We start from the raw sequence: 19,310 nt of genomic DNA, 5'->3' as shown, positions 1-19,310 counted from the left end.
CAGGAGGTGTAAATGTGTTTTTTACTCCATTGGGTGGAGATGTAAATCAGAAGATGGAAGTATCACACCGTTAGAATCAAATATGGAAGCACTAGCATCGTTGGATCATACAACCCCCATTAGTGTGTTGACGTCACATCACATTTTCTTCTGCTTCTCCTATTTTTCCACACTGAAAGCTTATTCTCTCTCATGCTTTTTCAAGAAAGGGGCCCATTTAGCTGGATGTATAAATAAATAAATAAAGCTTCACTAATATACCCAAAATAGAGGCTGAAATTAAAAATTAAAAAAACCCCCCACATGGAATGTACTTTAGAAACACACTCAAAACTCATTTACTACATAAGAAATTAGTGTTTAAGTTCTTATAAATTACATGACTGTCATTGATCAACTTAAAAAAGAAGCCCAACACAAAAAAACTTAAATAGCACCCAAAACAAGCCCAGCCCAATTTTATAAAAAAACCCAAACAATTCATTACAAACAAAACGTCTTGAAAACCGTAGCTTCATTAACGTGTCATGTTAATTAATGACTGTAATGTTCCACACCTTTATTGTCATATGATTAATTGTTGTAATGTTCCAGTCGAGGGTAATAACACTGCTATGTCATGTTGATTAATGGTTGTAATGTTCCAGTCTAGGATAATAACACTGCTAGTTTCCTATGACATCCTATTTCTAATGCATGTTCACCCTGTAATGTTCCAGTCTAGGGTAATAACACTGCTAGTTTCCTACGATATCTTATTTCTAATGATGTCTACCTATGTAGTGTTCCAGTCTAGGGTAATAACATTGCTAGTTTACTGTCATGTTGATTAATGATTGTAATGTTCCAATCTAAGGTAATAACATTGCTAGTTTACTGTCATGTTGATTAATGGTTGTAATGTTCCAGTTTAGGGTAATATCAATACTAGTTTCATATGGCATCCTATTTCTAATGCATGCCTGCTCCTGTAATGTTTCAGTGCTAGTTTCCTATGACATTCTATTTCTAATGCATATCTACCCCTGTAATGTTCTAGTCTAGGGTAATAACACTGCTATTTCCAATAACATCCTATTTCTAATGCATGTTTACCTATGTAATGTTCCAATCTAAGGTAATAACACTGCTAGTTTACTGTCATGTTGATTAATACTTGTCATGTTGCTATTTCTAATACATCTCCTCCAAAGAAAAAATGAAGAAAGAACAAACCTGACCAACTCAAAATAAGTTGAGCCCAGATTGTTAATACTATTATGTCATAGAAGTACATTGTTAATACTCTGTCATAGAAGTACATTGTTAAGCAAAAATGAGATTCATAACTAAAATAATAACAAAAGATAAATTGATCATCAAAGCTAAAATACATTTTGAAAATCAACTAAAATCCGAAGAGAAACATATAATTGAAGCAAAAGATAAAAAATCTCATGTCCAAACCAAATGACGACGACGATGACGATGACGACGATGACGACAACGACAACGACTATGTGGCGAAAGAGGAGTAGAGTTCAAAGATGAGGAGTAGAGTTAAGAGCATCTGATCGAGGTCTTGAACAATCCGAAAAAAAAAAATTCCATAGAAGCACGATTTTAGAACATGAAATCGAAGGTGAAATATTGAAAATTGTATATTAAAGATGAAGAATATAATTGGACCTGAGACTGAGCTTCAATGGAAGCTCCTCTTGCTCCAACACTAGAGAAAACACCAGTGAGAAAGGAGAAAATAAAACTGATTTGGTTTTTTTGCAGATCTGGGCATATTTGGTTTTATGGCAGATCTAATTTTCCTCTCTCAAATCCATAGTACAAGGACAATATAGGTATTTAACACACACAAATAAACTAAAAAATAACTATTAAATTAAAAAAATTGACAACTGTCAATTTTTGGGTGTTTATAGTTTTTAAACGGTATAGGGTTTCTTTATAAAACTATGTCTAAAATTGGGTATATAACTAAATTTCTATAAAATAAAATAAAAAGATGGATGCTTCCATCTATTTTCCCATCTCACAGTGGCTTGCTATATTTGCAGCAGGATACATCCTTGCATTGTAGTTGATTCCGGCCAAATAAGATGTAAATGTACTATATACCCCGTTATACACCCAACCACTAGTGATGTCTAAGGGGGGAGAGAGAGGGAGAGAGGAGGCGCGGCCTCCTTCCTCCTCCAAGAACACACATCGCAAAAAGGGTTGAGAGAGAAGGGAAATGCTAGGATTTACGAAGAGTTATCTTTTTCTTCTTAGACCTCTCGATATGCCTTGGTATATATTACTTTTGATCAGAGACTACTAATTTTCTTTCGCAATCAAAAGTAAGAAAAGAAACAAATAAATCTTTAAGACTTTGCAAATGTTAAAACAATAGTGAATCAATAAGAATAGCTTTGGTAATAAAAACATTTTTCAAGAATTTATATATCTAGAAGTTACAATGACCACTTAGTTTGAATCTCAAGTTTGTGTAACTTGTAGCTTTGGACATTGAATTATTACTTCCAAGCAATCAAATTAGCCTAATGAAACCACTAGGAAAAAAGAAACATCAAATAGAGGATTCAAAACCCACATGGAAAATCATTGAAGATTCAATTTCAACTCAACATATATGGCTCTTGATGTGAAAATAAAACGAGTATAATCTATTTCACAATATCAGTACAGAAATTATAAATAGAAGATCATATTCCATTATATACAACAACTACTACATATACACACAGCCTTTTTTTATTTTTTATTTTTTAATGAGCCAGCTGTCCCGGAAAATAGACTGGTATTGCAGCAAAACTAGCAGGAGCACAATGAAAGCAGCAACTCCCCATGGTGAGCTTCCCTCTGAAGGTTCATGGTAGGTTATCCTGCGGCTTCCCCATGGAAACAAGGAGAAGAACCAATCAGGATCCAGAAAAGACAGCAACTTAACAAGAAGCAGAAGTGCTATTGCTGTAAACAAAAGCAGCCAACTGAATTGCGTTTCAGCTTCTTCCACAACTGAGTCATGGGATGAGTACCAGGATATGCCAAAAAAGATTGAGATTACTGCAAGAATTAGCAGAACTGGATATGGCAGAGGACTTAGAGAGAACCCTTCTATGAAAGAGCTGGTTGGGCTTCGTCCATAGGCCATGGATATTGGTTGGATGGTTTTTCTTGATTATGAAGAGAAGTTTTAGTGTTCAAATGGACAAGTTCAAGAGGTGGTTCGGAATTGAAGGGCTTGTGTTTTATAGCCAAGAAACAGGTAAGTGTCTGCTTTGTGGAGTTTCATTTATGCACTGAAGGGTGATGCATGCGGCCAAGTACAAGAAAAAATCAAGGCACATAAGATAAGAAGAAGAGCTCTTAACTTATGCATATGTGTTGTACTTTGATAAGATATCTACACCGGCCAAAAAGAATTGTACTTGTAATTATCCAAAAACAAGGATATTTGGGCGTCTAGTCCAATGAAAAGGAGTTTAACTTGCAGATAAGTGGTCTCAGGTTCGAACTTTCATGACATCTTGATAGTGTATGTGTGAGAAACTCCCTTACCCTTGTAGTTTAGACTATTCTAAGATAAAAACCCAATGACTGATCCATTTATTTATGTACTTACTTTTAAGCTTTTACCATTTGAATTGTTATTTCTTAATAAATTTTTATTGAACAAAATTAGAGTGTTCGAATCATTGAACTATAGTGTAGAGTGAACTGTCCCTTTAAATAACTTTGTTTAATGGATTCATCTATGGAAACTACGTGGTATTTTTAATACTAAAGATTTTATTTAAGATTTAAAATAGAATCGAAACCACATGTTCAACACTAAGGTTGGTATAGTTTTTAATTGTTATATAAAAGAGGATTTGTAGTTTCACTCACTTCAAATTTTCTTTGACAACCAAATGTAAGAAAAGAAACAAATACATCTATAAGACTTTGCATATTTTAAAACAATAGTGAATCAATAAGAATAGCTTTGGTAAAAATCCTTTTCAAATAATTTATATAACTATTATTTAGTGTCACCTGAATCAAATATGACAATACCTCATGAAGTTACAATGATCACATTGCCCCCTTAATTGACTTTTTACGTTTTGTCCCTCATTAAGTTTGTTGTTTTGTTAAAATCGTTGATGTGGCACGAACTGTTTAAACTAGTTTGTTGAAATGTATGCCACGTAGAGATGTTGAAGATTCAATGCAATCTGCCTAATCCACTCAATCTATGCCATGTGCAAGGGTGATATATCATGTGATATTTGACCAGAATTTTCAGATGCACTAGTGTAATTAGGGCTAAGTAGAAAAACATTCGTTTTATGTTAAAGATATTTGTATCGACATCCCTTTGGTTTTGTATGTCGACCAAAGCAAGAATGGTCACTTTTCTATTGGGGCATGCATCCACATCAGAGGTGGGCGGTCCGTACACTTTATAGCCTTAACAACAGTCAGTAGTGCAACTTTACTCAGCCAAAATAATAATTACAATCCCAACCCTCCACCCGACATGAAATTTTAATATTGAAAAACAATGTGGTGTGGTGTCGACATTAACTGAGCCTGTGTGATTTGTCGGTAATGGAAGATAAAAAATTCCCAATAGGAAACAATTTCGGTTAAACTATTTGTCTCCAATATAAAAGTTTAACAATGTTTTATTAAACTTCAAAAGTGAGAGCTTGTAGCTTAACAGCAGTTGTATTTGCACCCGAGGTCTTGTATTCAAATTTTCCCTCTTTTGTAAATTGCTTGCTATAAAGGAAAAAAAAAAAAAAAAAATCTTCAGTGGAGATGAAGGATTCCTCGAAAAGTTAAGGATTAGTAATCCTTTTTGGAAATCAAATGGAAAGTTTGCAGCCGATAAGTACTTTTCTGCATTGAAGCTCTGCAACTTTGAGCAATCTCTCTTTCCTTCTCATCAATTTGATATTTAATCAGAGTCATCCCACCTAAATCCCTAACTAAAAAAAATGTGGGTTCATTAGAAAATCAACGGGTAGTTTTTATGAGGTTCTGAACTCTCCTGGGCTCTCATAAAGACAGAAAAATTGGTATGTTGATTGGGTTGTGCTACTAAGGATAGAGAAGAATACAAGAGACAAAAACACACAATATTTACAATGATATTGTCGATCATGTTACAACAATCATATTATTTCTTTGATTGCCCATATATTTGATGTTGTAAGAACAACTTCAACTCATTACATACAATAAATAAACCAAGAAACACACTGATCCTCGTATCTTAAAGAGGTGTTAGACAAACCAGCTTTGCAGTCTGATAATATAACAGCACCAACCATGGTGAATAACACCAGCACAATCAGTTCAGAAGTAGGCACACTTGCAAGCATACGGACACTTGCAACACGGCCGAGGCATCATACAGGGCCTCTTGGGAGGTTCCATTGATGACAACCAATGCACAACCGCTAACAAAAGCAACGGCACTGCAATAAGCCCCCAATTTATCTTCAAACTGGGGGCTTCGATCTCGAAAGAGATCAAAGATGACAGAAGAAGAAGTAGAGCGACCACTGCCAAGAAAAGCAGAACTGGGTAGGATGAGGGGGCTTCTCTTCTACAACAGTGACAGCCCATCACAATTCAAGGGGCTTTGTCAATGGGAGTAGTTGTTTTACAGGGAAAAAAAAATGTAGATGGAAACTGAAAACCCAGTTGACGTATAAACGAAGACTTCTATATATCCTAGTCTAATCTCAACCGCACAAGTATTGGTGTTTGCTTTTGGACTCGGCTTTTGGTAGTTCTATCAATCTCTGTCATTCCAGCCTAATTATTCCGTTTAGAATATAACACCACAAAATGGTCCAAATTACATGGGACCAGCCGAATAAGGTGGTGGGTGGATAGGGCATTTTACTTGAAAATCCATCATGGTCATCTTTGGAGACCTTATTTAATAGCCCACAATTTGATATAATGCACATTAAAAGGAAAAAAAAAAAGAAAAGAATTAACCTGTTTGATAAGAAACATTTGAACTTGCACTTTATACGTAATGTAAATCCATTTACATTTGAATGCATAAATTAACACGGAACAATGCAAAACCAAGGAAGGTACATACGTTAGGCTCAAGTCACTCAAAATAGAGCTACACAAAAATTACCCGCTTCACATCACATCTGTTCTGTTAGACCCGAGTCCCTATTACCAACAGACAGCTTTGTTACTTCCATTCCATGAGGATGCTACCATTTGTAGCTTCGAAAATGGGAAAGATATGACTACAAAATTTATTATCACATGCATTACATGTAATATTTGTTACAACTTACATGTTAGAAGAGTTGTATAAGTCGCATCAAAATGACGATGCCAGTACAGCCCACATAGGAATAAGCTTCCCTTAGACTTTTCCCTGGTATTGGAAATTTAGTTCGTAATCATGTTTCAAGGTGGCCAGAGTGTTTCTGCAAGGACCCTCTGCACAAACAAGAAGAAAATGTGAGACCGAGTTGAAATTCCTTCCAGCCACGCCTTGTAGCCCTGACAAAGTCAATATTATTTACCTCCAAATAAGGTATGAAGGCGTTGAAGATCATCTGCTGAGCAAGTATCTATTAAAGCATATACACCTGGTCTTAGAGCTTCGTCTATTTCCCTGAAAATTAAACATACAATAATTCAGCTAACCAATGCGTTTCTGTCACCCCAAGATTGTCCATGCCAAAAGGTAACACTTTTGGAGATTGTAATAGGTACTTTTTTATATGTAATATTACCCTCTTATTGCATAAAAATTGGAAGGTGATGGCATAATTACAAATTCAAGGTTTCCAGAAAACTTTTTAAGGGGAGAAAATGAGAAGGAGAAAGTGACTTATGAACATAGGATCTACACCAACCTCGCCCCTTTTCCATCTTAACTAAAGGCCAGCGGGAATTGATGTAACAAAGTAATTTGGATTGTATTATTTCTAACAAATACAATTGATACACCATTGTTCATTAATCTGTTGCCTATTTGAGTTCACTAGGAAACTCATGAACATCATAACAACAAATAGTCCAAGGTACCAGAAATTACCTTTTGATGCCTGTTTTACGGGGCCCATGTCCTGAATAAACCCATATGTAATTGGATAAAAATTGGGAACAGTGCGGACCAAAGACATCTTTTTGATGTCTTATCTGCAAAATAGATATGATAAAACCAGGTGAGAAAGATCTCTTTTTTTCTCCTTTTGGTTTTCAGCAATGGACAAGCCAAAAATTGTAAGCAGATGATGTATCAATTATCCTACAAATACGTTTTCTAAATGCAATCATTTTCTTTAACATGAAAGCTGATCTGGTGAGCCAAAAGGTGCCCATGCACTAAGCACCAACCCTTCATTAAATTTGAAAAGAAGCCTTAAATAACTCCCATTCCCAAGAAGATATTTAAAATCAGTTCCTTGGCCAAGAGAAAAAAATAAACATGAAGTATATATATAAATATTAACGATATGTTCTCTATGGTAACTGGGTTCAGGTGAGCTCTATCATTGTCAAAGGAATACATATAAATATATACATCTATATATTATACATATCATGCTGAAACTTGATTGTTTAAGAGCATCCACAATGGGCTCCCTAAACCATCTCCTTAAGACAATTTTTAGGGAGGAATCATAAAAATGCAACTCCAACCATGCTCTCTATCCACCTCCTAAAATAGGGAGTCCTCTTGGAGCTCTTAAATCTGAGGAGAGAGAAAGGACTCCTAGTGGCTCCCTATAATTTAATGCTGCTTTATTTAATGAGTATTTCAAACCTTTATTTAATGCTAATTATTTTTTATTTATTTTTTTAATAGAGATGAACCAATCAAAAAAGAGTTATAGCATTTATGACTCTCCAAATTAGGGAGTATGGTTGGAGTTGAAATTTTTTAGAGAGCTCTTAAAATAGCTTTCTTATATTTTTAGCTAAATTTTAGCTAAGAAATAGAGAGCATCATTGTGGATGCTCTAAGGAGGAGAAATAGTTGGGGGCCTTTGGTCCTACCAGTAAAAATAAAAGGCCTACAAAAAATTAAAATATAAGACTTTGGATATAATGGAAGATACCCAAAATCTAAGATAATAATGATATTTTAATGAGGCATATTTACGAAAAGTCACCTACCTCTTCATAAATTCTTCGGAGACAACCTGCACATTTGACTCCCTCTTCCACTTCCCATGAAAAGAAACCTTTCCTGACGACTGCATTAGCATCCACTGTCTCCAAACAATGAAGAAGAACACCAACAGAAGCTTGAAGTACGGCAATGCACCGTTCACATTCACTAGAATTACGAAAAAAAGAAGTTGCAATCATATGTGGAGTCTACTTAATGAGGAAGGAAAGCTGAAAAACGAAAAATAACTCAGAGGAATATAAGCATCTGAAGCCTCTTCAATCAATTTCGCAAAAACTGAACATAAAAATATTAAACCTCCTCTTCATACCATATCTATACCTTTTTACAGTTATGTTTTCAACTTTGGCCCAAGGTTAAGTGCACACTAAAAATCTTTTCTTCTTTTTTTTGGTTGAAACACCTTACATATACTTATTATGAGGATTTTCATACAAAACGAATACACTCACGTTTTGTGATGCTTCAGAACATTATGCAATAACCGGCAGCAAGCAGCAAATAGGTCGATTGAGTATTGCCTATCTACGCCAGAGAAATGTTTACTTGCTACTGAATTAGAGATTTGGTTATTTGGAACTGTCGAAGAATCATCGGGAACAGGAGCTTCAGAAAGTTTTAAAAGATGGAAGTCTTGAAAAAGTGCTGACGGTATACGTAAAGATTGTGCTACATGCCAGGCCTCCATTTGGTACAGAGCATGCTTGCCGGAAATTCTTGCCAGTACGTCAACACACATAAGAATGATTGTTCCTGGATCTGGATCAGTATCCCCTTTATTCTGGATCAATCTCTCATAAAAGATTACTGGACTCTGCAAGTTCAGAATAACATTGAACAAGCTAGAAATAAAGCTCTGAATGTGTCTTTTAACCACATTCAAACGTTTGCGTCCTGAAAGGCAAATAAATGGTCAGAAAAGCAAGTTCTAACACAACTTCAATCATATGCACTTGAATCCATGTAATAGCTGAAGTGGATAATAATACGTTATAAGACGAGTAAGAAAACATCGATCAATTATGTGAAAAAATTCCTAAAAACATACAGTATGCATGCAGTAGCTGAACCTTTTGAGAGAAGTATCTTCCTATTGCACAAAAGAAAAAAGTTTTTAAAAGCTGGTGAAGTTTTCAATCACTATAGACACTATCGAGAATGCAGTAGAACCATTTCATCCAAAATTATCAAAATATTACCCGAAACATGTTCTAGAATCAAATCCAAGCAATCAATGCCAGCTGCAACAACTGAAGAAACTTTTCCCCCATCTACGCTTCCAGTATGTATGTCGTAACTCATGGTGCACCCATCCCGCACACCAACTAGTGCTCTCTCTATAGCTTGTACAGCAGATAAAAGATGCAACTCTGATGGTTTCTTTATAAACACCGTGAACGATGACCTCAACCTAGCTTTAAGTTCATCCAATAAGTATGGCCGGCCAGACAGAGATGCTTCAGAAAATTCCATAGGAGAATGGAGCATTTTGGTGCTTGACTCTGTCTCATGAGATACTAGGGTGGCTCGTTTCCCCTGTAAAGTTATGCATTTTCCTAAAGCCCTTAACTGTAGCTGAACCATCTTGTCATACAAACTTCTGGATAAGGTAGGATTAGTCAGAGGAAAATGATTCGCTATTTCTTCCAAATACTTCAGAACACCATCTAAACACACAAAATAAAAAAAGCATGGCACATGATTCATGTCCGTTGATTCCAATAACAAGACTTGTGTAATGCCAGTAAAAGTATGCACCAAGCTTGAAGACAGGGGAGGACTATTCATATGCAAACTTAGCCTTAAAATAGCTGAAGATGCAATTAACAACTGCCTGAGCAAAAATGCTGCATCAGGGTAATCACCATTTAGCAGGCGTCTCAACAAAGGCCTATTCAAAGACTGCAATATAAATGAATCAATGTCATTCAGTGCACTGGCAGCACAATTTGCACCTTCCAAGTGCAACCTTCTTCTATGAACACTACCAGACCCAGAGTAAGCATGGATGTCAGATGATGCTGTCATTGCAGCACCAGATTCATCATGCAGTTCAACAACTGCAATATCAGTCTCAACATCAGTGCCTTCAGGCACACCCAACAAATCTGCATTGAAGTCTGACTTTTGAAGATTTTGAGAGTCACATAAAGTTCTGGACTGTTGACTACTGTCACAAACTAACATTGGTAAGAGCAAACTACAGAATTCTGCAAAAACATCTATACAGAGGTGAAGTTCAGAGATGGGTTCAAGTTTCTGCCTTGATGAGTTTACTTTATGATCACTACTTCTCGAATCTGTATGGTTCACAAAACATGCTAGGCCCCATAAAAACCCACTAATGCAAGAAATTAAGGATGAGAACTTGTTCAAATTTAAACCATCAACACCAATCCCCACTTTTCCATTACAAAGGGCATCCTTCAAATTTACCAGTAAGCTTTGCATCTGTTCCTTCAAACTCTTAGCAATAATGGTTACACTTTTCCAAGCTTCAATATAGTCGGAAGAATCCAAGCACGGATCAGATTCACTTAAACTACTATGTTCATGGACAAGTCCAGCATTCAGTTCAGCAACTTTAGAGAAATGAACAGCATGATTAGACTGATATTTACTTAATGTGAGAAACACATAAAATGTGTGATCCATCAAGGACAAGATCATATCACTAACTGGACGGCAATTATCTTTTGGCAATGACTCTTCAAGCCCAACAACCGCATACACTGACTTGTAAAGCCATAAAATAGGAAACGAATCCTCAAAGAACACTAAAGTATGTGAGGTTTGACTATCTGCTGTCTTCCCCTCACAAGCCAGAATTATATATTTCAAGGCCTTCCGACAAGACACAAACAATCTGAAGAGCTCGTGATAGTGATGCGAGTATAATGCATTCTGATAATCTAATAAGCCGCCGACAACAAGCCTGAAAAACGCAGAACGGATAATATTAATAAACTTGATTAAAAGGCTTCAAAGATTACGCATAATCAGAACTTCAATTATAATGCACACAATAATTTTTTCATAATGAGATATGAATTCTTGAGGCTGCTGGGAACCTCAGGTGCAAACAGAAGTAATGAGTTACTATTATTGTCAGACAGAAAGAAAGTTCTGAAGCAAAACTAGTTTGTCAATGATAAGTAGTTCTGCGCACAACACTTTCTGAAACAATTCTACAACGAACAAGACTTCAGACGCTTCACTCTAAATTTTATGTGCAAGAAAAAACAGGTCAACAGCCATAATATACTATCTGAGATAGCTTTTCACCTTAGAGCTCAACTCAATTAATCTCATCTTATTCAAATTTGAGAACCTAATTGCTCACCAGAAGAATTTGTATGTTGTTTTTTTATTTTATTGAAAAAATAGAAAGCAACAAGAACTATGCTACCACATCACACCATAAAATCAAATGTTGAAAGAACAAAGCTCGTACCTTTCAAGGTTGAGAATAGAAGTGACATAAAGTGAAAATGCTCTTGAGTTGAAATGACTTTTTGGCATACAACACAAAAGATTAAGTAAACTCTGGCAAGCTATAAATTTCATGATGGTCGATTGTAGATCTTTTTGTTCCTTGAAACTTCCTTTACGCAGCTCATCAGAAGAATGAGTGACCGGGCTTGCTGCCGAGGAACAATCAAATATGTAGTGATTCTTACATGAAACAACCACTGATGAGTTCTCCAGGGAATTTAAAACCTTCGGCCAATCAGGTAATGATTTGAAATCAAAATTGCCAGATGAAAAGTCACTGATCAATGGTAATGTAGATTTCTCCAATGCACGGCAAAACGTTGATGCAAAATACCTGCAGAAAAACTAATAGAAGAGATAGAATAAATACCTGGGTTGAAACAGTCTCTATAAAGGCTCTAAGAACAGTTTATTGACATCAATAAGAGAAGAAAAATTGTAACGAACAAGAACTAACACAACCACTCAGACAAAGTCAAATAGTGAGCAGGGGTATGAGTTGTGTCTATGTGTGTTACGTGTGCATGTGAGGATGGGGGGAAGCACCATGTTATGTTTGATAGCATCTTACTCTTTGCTCATACAGAATGGAGTCAATGAAGCATTGTGATGAGATTTGATGCAAGGTTACTTTCTTCAGCCTGTCAGCTGCATGGTTATTGTACTCTCTAACCACCCCAAAGCTGCTTCTTACACGGGAAAGGGAAGTATGGATTAAAAGAGAAAGGAATTTCTTCAAATTCTTTTTAGTGGCATGAGTGCACCAAGTATCAATATTCTGGCAAAGAATCCACCATATTGAAGTTGGCAATGACTTCTTGTTCAAAGCACAAACACTGAAATCCCATTCATCACTTTCACGGGAAATCATCTTATTACAAGTTGTATCACCAGAAATGGACATTGGCTGTTGATCTTCGGGCACTAATGATAGGTGCTCCATCATAAAACCAGCAAGACCTGAAGCCTCTTCCCTCAAAACAGAGATGTGCCTTTCCAACTTTTTGCTTCTTTTACGACACCTTGACAAGTCAGCATCGTCAAGCAACCTGACTTGCACCAGATTTTCATTATTTTGCATCAAATATTCAAAAGACTTTATATGCCTATTCAAATCGACAAGCCGTCTAACAGCCATAGCATGCATCACATAAGTCAAAGGAGAAGAATCGGCTGCACTGTCCTTACAATAGATGTTTGAAATGGATTGAATAACAACAGGAAGAGAAGCTGAAGGTTGAACGATCCAAGAAAAATATTCCCCATTGATCCAGTCAGTCATATCAATCCAATCGCTACCAGAGTATGATGTGAATGAATCTCCCATTGCTGCTGACATCTTTCTTGATAAATCTGGAGCCATAAGGCTCGTTGCTGACCTATATAAGCTTCGGCAGGACATATACAATCGAAAGAAGAACACAAACACCCAATGAGTGGACAATCCAAATATCTGAAGATTATTTTTGTTTTCGTCTGTCTCATTGTCAAATCCTTTTCCTGTGACAGTAAAGAGGAACTCATTTACAGCATCTGGCTGTAGTCCTACCAGACTACTCATGCAAGCACAAATTACTGCTATAAGATCCTTTACAGAAACTCCAAGGAGGTTACAGTTTCCAGGTGTAACAAACAACGAGTCTAGCACTAGTGCATACACTTCAGACAACCCTCTCCCCAAAAGTTCAGCTTCTAGATTAAAGTTCTGCAAGCTACTTCGTCCATCCCCTTTGCCAAATTCTTTTTCATCAGCTTTCAAACAACTAATTTTCAGCCACTCTAGAGATTCTGATATATCCAATGTTAACTGCCCAATACACCCACTTGCTTGTCCTTCTGGTATGGACTTAATAGCTTGTTGTATTGCAATCTTAAACTCTTGCGTACATAATAGCATTTCCACTGATTTTGCATAAGCTTCACCATGTAAAGAAATCACAAATCTAGTATATTTCAGTTCACCATCACCATTACGTGAATTTAGAAGCCTTATTGCTTTACACAATGCAAAAATAGTATTATTCACCTGCATTTGTGCAAAAGTAAAACGATGGGATTAAAACCACAAGTAAAGAACAAAGCAGAATATCATTTCGAGAAATGATGCAATTCACTACCTGCACCCTAAAACTCATGAGTGGAATTAGTAAAAGAGTTGATTTTGGAAACAGCTCACACATATATAATCATGCATATTTATATGCATGCAGAAGTTAAAACGCAGCCAAATGCTTGATCAAAGAGCATTATGCTAACCTGGCGAAGTTGACTATAGAGAATAACTAATTGGCATCCAATATCTGTTATCTTCAAAGATAATGAGCACCGATCAGGAACTTCCATCAGGGAAAAACCAATGGCTAAGTAAGAAAGCATCAGAAGCCACAAGGTTACCAAATCATTCTCTATAACCTCATATTCAATTTCCAAAAGATACCCTACAGCAGAAAGTACCTCATTGGCTATTAAAGTTAACATATCCATGTGTGTCCCATTAACTACACCATATTTTGACGACTGAATTAAATTGGAGGACAATGATATAATCATATTATAGACCTTCTTCAAGAAATTAAGGCAAGCTCCCTCTGACGTGTCCTCTGTTCTCACATAAACCTTTTCATGCATAAAGCCAGAAAGTAAATTATTAATAGATTTAAGTGTGCAATGAACATCCGACAATATGGGTCCCACTTCCGGCTTAGTTTCAAGATAGCCATTAATCTCAAGCAGAAGAGGCTCCATAATCAGTACAAAAAAATCAAGAAGTGACTTTCGTGTTTCTGCACTGAAACTAGTTGAGCAGTAATTATTTTCAACTAGTGCAGTACTACTCCCAGAAGACATCTTTGAAGTATGACCCATTAAATTATGTTCTATTTGCTTTGAAGCTTCAGTCTTCCCCATCATTTTTGTATTTTCGGCCGGCACTGAAGCCCTTTTTAGCTTTTGAACTTGATCAATAAGCAAGCGAAAAAGTTCTCCCATGCTTTCCACTGCCAAAGGATTCTTTGCAGCCAAAATTTTTTCCAGCTTATCAAATAAATGTCTGTGATAACTCTTCAGCATTGTTTTTGAGTCTTTTGACTTCCCATAATTGAAGGTGGAATATCTTTCACTGCTGCATAAGTTCAAAAATCCATCAATGTGGACTGGGTGATACAGCCCATGAGATAGTACTTCTTCAACTAGCTTCAGTAAGTTTCTTGCTCTACCAGGATTACTTACATCAATCTGAAGATGCAAGAGACCTAAGAGATGCAACAGAGGCTCAAGGAGTTTATCGATGAAATCACGAAATCCATTCTTCCGAGCTGGGTGGGCCCTAAAAAACTTGGCAAATGGCTCAAGAACCAAGCACAAAAACCGGAAAACAAAGTCACCCTCATTGCCACTAACAAGATTTTCCATGTAAAATGTGTGTACAAGATCAAGCACTGCACCTACAGTTGAAACCCACAGGTCTAAATTTTCATTCGACAAGCCTCCATGGGATGAAAATACCAAAGAAATGCAATCAAGCATGGTATTGTACAATGGTAACCCTTCGCCAATGGAAAATAAATCTGTTTGATGTGAAGATGTTTTGTTCAATAAGGACAGTGCATTTCTTGCAATCAAACAAATCGAGCGTAAAAGGTTCCGGGAGAAACTTAGAGAAACATTCAATTTCAAAGACTCCTCCAAACAGAATTTGAAAATCTCCCAGCATCTAAAATCCAAATATGTCTCAATCACTTCAGCTTGATGCATCTCTCCGCCACTCTGAATTTTCTTTCCTGAAGAAATCAATAATGACTGGATCCAATCATTAACAAAAATTATTAAACGTGACATATTCACTGCTTGATTATCCTGATCACTCTTGCTGCCTTCTTCTTTCACTCTCAATATGACAAAGCCATAAGCTAGTTCCACCTTCCTGCATTTGCATTCCCTCGTTCATCAGAATTAAATCTTCTTTTAGATTAGAAATTACATTCATCAGAATTAAAGCTTAACCCTCCTTTTGATCACTTAATGAGGAAATGAAGACAAGATGAAATTTTGAATCTTTGTTTTTACAGAAACAGACACACAAGAACTCAAGTACAAAATCAAATCTAATACATTGGGTCTAACTCAACCAATTTGGCTTAAATGGGGTTATAGTCCCTTGGTTTCCTTTGTAAGACAAAGACTCTAACTTTGTCACCTTTCCATTTCATTATTTTTTTTTATCAAGTTGTAAATATCGAAATATTTTAGCCAGGAACCAGCCTTTGATCACAACATTTTGAATTAAACTCACTTCATTTACAAAAATTTAAAACTAAATGCTCCATTTTGGGTTCTGAGAAACATGTATGGGAAAAAAATATCAAATTTATCAAGCTTAATGTAATCAACTTTTTTGCGCCTTCAAGCCTATTGAGCTCTCTAATCTTCCTTCGGAATAATCAATTGATTGAATAACTTTCTCGGAAGCCAAACAAACTTAAGCAAATGTAAACAACGAAAAATTAGAAAACAGGGAGAAAGAAGAGGAAGGCACTCACTTCTGAAGATCAAATTCTTTGTTCTGAATGGACAAAACTAACTCCAGGTTCCTCCATGGACCACCTTGTTCGAGCTCCTGATTGGGTTCTCTGAGCTGGGGCTTTTCAGCTCGTTTTACTTCCACTTCTTGTGGTTCACTCTCTTTCTCCGAGACCCTAATCCGGTGCGTTTTGGAAGCCCTTTCAGATTCTCCAAGGCTCCTTTGCTTTCTCTTTTTGTTCTTCTTCGTCCGCTTCTCTTTAGGCGTAGCTTCGGAGCCGGCCATTGTTGAACTCCTTCAGTCCCTGTCTCGTTTTTGTTTGGGAAAAATGGTTTCTGGGATTTGGAGTTCTTGTAGTTGTATGGCTGGGTTTTGCAAGGGTTTTTGAGTTTGAGGAAGGGTTGAGAAAGGGAGAAGACGCAGGTACGCTCTCTTCTCTTGCGTACGCTGCTGCCGACGTGTCAAAATCGGTATAGCCGGGCGGCTATACTATTTATATTAAAAAAGGACTGCCATGTGATTAGACGTCCACGTGTCCAAAAATAAGTATAGCCACCCGGACTATTTTTTAAAATATTAAGAGCAACTCCACCCGTTTGCCCTTAGCCATGGCAAGGGTGGAGCTAGGGCGAGCACTATTCACGTGAATAGTGCTTGCCCTTGCAAATAGTAAATTGTGTCTCCACCCGTTGCCCTTAGCCATGGCAATTACTATTCATTTTTTTGTTTTTTTCACAAATGTTTTAATAAAAATAATTAATTTAGATAATATTTTTGGATAATATTTTTGGGTTCGTACATATCAATATTTATTATAAAATTCATATCTCAATCGGAAATTTCTTTGGTATTTATAGAAAAAAAAAGAGAATTTTTTTTGTATTTTTTTTAAAAAAAATTCAATTTTTTTCATTTTTTTATTGCACAAAAATTGGCTGCCGTTGGATTGGAGAAAAAAAATCTGATCGGAGAGCTCAGAGTGTGACACGTGGACTTTTAGTGTACTGTAGCGGGACACTGTAGCATTGCGGCACTGTAGCGCACTGTGGCGGGGTACTGTAGCGATACTGTAGCTAGCTGACGTCAGCGTGACGTCAGCAACCTCGTTTTGGACTTGGGGCTAGTTTGGCCTTCGGGCTGGCCCGAGTTGGTGGGTCCCACACCAAACCCAGGCCTGGGCGCAACGCTGGAGCCACTTTTTCTTCTTGGCCTGCCCTCGCCTCGGGCTGGGCTGCACCGCTGGAGTGGCTCTAAAAAACCGAGATACTATTTATAAAAAAGAGAAAACCAGTGTATAGCCGCGCGGCTATAGTATGCAAACAAAAAAAAATTAAAAACTAGGTATACACGCAAGGCTATACTATTTATTAAAAAAAGCCGAAAACAGAGTATAGCCGGGCTGGGGCTGTACTATTTTTGAAGAAATATTAATAAAACCGCGTATAGCCAGGAGGCTATATTATTTTTTTATAAAAAATAAGAAAAACAGAGTATAGCCGACCGGCTATACTATTTATAAAAAAATGTAAAACCAAAGTATAGCCGCTCGATTTATAATTAAAAAAAAGGAGAGCACCCCAACGGTTAGGCGCCTCCGTGTGAAAATATGTATAGCCTCCTGGCTATACTATTTTTTAAAAAATAAAAAAGCGAGTATAGCCGGCCGGCTATACTATTAGTATTTATATTATAAAAAAAAGGACCCGCCTCGCTATTTGGAGCCCATGTGTCCAAATAAGTAAAACCGCCCGGCTATACTATTTTTAAAAGAAATTAAAAAACCGAGTATAGCCGTACTGCTATACTAGTTTATTTTATGTTTTAAAGAGAGGACCTGGTCAATTAGGCGCGTACATGTCAAAATAAGTATTGCCTCTCGGCGAGACTATTTAATATAAAAAAGAAAAAGAAAAAAGGACCTCCTAGTTGCATTAGTTTATACTTTATGGATATTAATTTGCTATTTAAACTCTACAAAGTAGTAAAACGTAGTTGCATAATAAATTGTTTAGTAATCATTAACAATTTTGGAAAACTACAATTGAAAAGTTCGGTCACTATATAATATTTTAAAATATTTAAATATATATTATTTTTATTCAATAATATGTGAAAATTATGTGTATAATACGTGATTTTTCTGGGTATTATTGAAAATTTTATAAAAATTACGTGTATTAAACATGAAAGTGGTAAATTCTTTATACGGGTAATAAGTAAAAAAATGAAAAGGGGACAATAGAGACTCGAGTAATGGCCTAATAATAATAGATAATGCTATAAACTACTCTTATCGATAAACGAAAATCGGAGAAAAAATTTAAAAGATAAAAAAGATCCCAATATATATATATATATGAAGAGTATAGCGGATCGGCTATACTCGATTTTATTAATACATTCAACTAACTTAACAAACGGTTAACATTGTTAACATTTTATTTAGCAATTTAAAAAAATTAAAAAACTATTGAGGGGACATGAGGGACACATAATTTGGGGAAAGCGGATCCGCTCCTCTTAAATTTTTTATTGTAAATTATAGGGTTTAGTAAATGCAATGCAGTGCAGGACGGAGAGATGAAGAAAGGGCGGAAATTGCCTTTCTCATAAATATAGAGAAGGGAAGTGTCTTGTGGATAAATTGGCAGCTCTTCACTCAAAACTAGATTTTTGGTGTAGTTTTTGGAAGGATGTGCCTGAAGGGTTTGGACATTATCTATTGGATGATTTGAGTGGAGTTGCTTGACCCAGAAGTTTGTTTATGTATTTTTTTCTGAACTTCGGCTCCCTTGATACCAGCAAAATAACAAAAGGGCGGAACGTCGTCGTATAATTAACGTTTTATTTTAGGGCTCACAAAAATGACGTAGGCCAAATAATTTTGACTTTGTGTTTCATTCATGGGGCGAAACCTTAAAGGCACTGTTGGGCCTTACCTCCAAAAGTTTTGGGCAAAGCCCAGTGCAATAAATCAATACGATGGACTAATGCATCAAAATAGCACAACGGCCTACCTCAACTACCCGACGCCTCTGCATATTATTATTATTATTATTTTAATTTATTAAAATTTATTTTGAACCTCGAGGGTACTTTATTAATGTGTATGTATAAGAAATT

At 36.3% G+C, this 19,310-nt stretch overlaps 2 protein-coding genes across 4 annotated transcripts; both read right to left on the bottom strand.

The window, feature by feature from the left end:
- Nucleotides 1-2,591: 2,591 nt before the first annotated feature.
- Nucleotides 2,592-3,322, bottom strand: LOC117637882. The gene has a single exon (XM_034372929.1). It carries the CDS (start codon nucleotides 3,149-3,151, stop codon nucleotides 2,759-2,761), a length of 393 nt encoding a protein of 130 aa, XP_034228820.1. The 5' UTR covers nucleotides 3,152-3,322; the 3' UTR covers nucleotides 2,592-2,758.
- Nucleotides 3,323-5,988: 2,666 nt separating this feature from the next.
- Nucleotides 5,989-16,628, bottom strand: LOC117637657. 3 transcript variants are annotated; one of them, XR_004587214.1, is made up of 11 exons: nucleotides 16,207-16,628; nucleotides 13,925-15,590; nucleotides 12,240-13,694; nucleotides 11,628-12,013; nucleotides 9,373-11,108; nucleotides 8,626-9,067; nucleotides 8,158-8,320; nucleotides 7,073-7,176; nucleotides 6,555-6,646; nucleotides 6,321-6,468; nucleotides 5,989-6,189 (listed from the first exon to the last, which is right to left on the bottom strand). XR_004587214.1 is itself a non-coding variant. In XM_034372602.1 (10 exons), exons 1-10 carry the CDS (start codon nucleotides 16,470-16,472, stop codon nucleotides 6,392-6,394), a joined length of 6,387 nt encoding a protein of 2,128 aa, XP_034228493.1. In that variant the 5' UTR covers nucleotides 16,473-16,628; the 3' UTR covers nucleotides 5,989-6,391. The 3 variants fall into 3 exon arrangements, 2 of the variants coding, with proteins under 2 accessions (XP_034228493.1, XP_034228494.1); XM_034372602.1 differs by having other exon boundaries at nucleotides 5,989-6,468; XM_034372603.1 differs by lacking the exons at nucleotides 5,989-6,189; nucleotides 6,321-6,468; nucleotides 6,555-6,646; nucleotides 7,073-7,176; nucleotides 8,158-8,320 and having other exon boundaries at nucleotides 8,952-9,263.
- Nucleotides 16,629-19,310: the final 2,682 nt, after the last annotated feature.

This window comes from Prunus dulcis, chromosome 8 (genome assembly GCF_902201215.1).
Source record: "Prunus dulcis chromosome 8, ALMONDv2, whole genome shotgun sequence".
Lineage (NCBI taxonomy): Eukaryota > Viridiplantae > Streptophyta > Magnoliopsida > Rosales > Rosaceae > Prunus > Prunus dulcis.
This window is presented reverse-complemented; position numbering and strand designations above follow the sequence as displayed.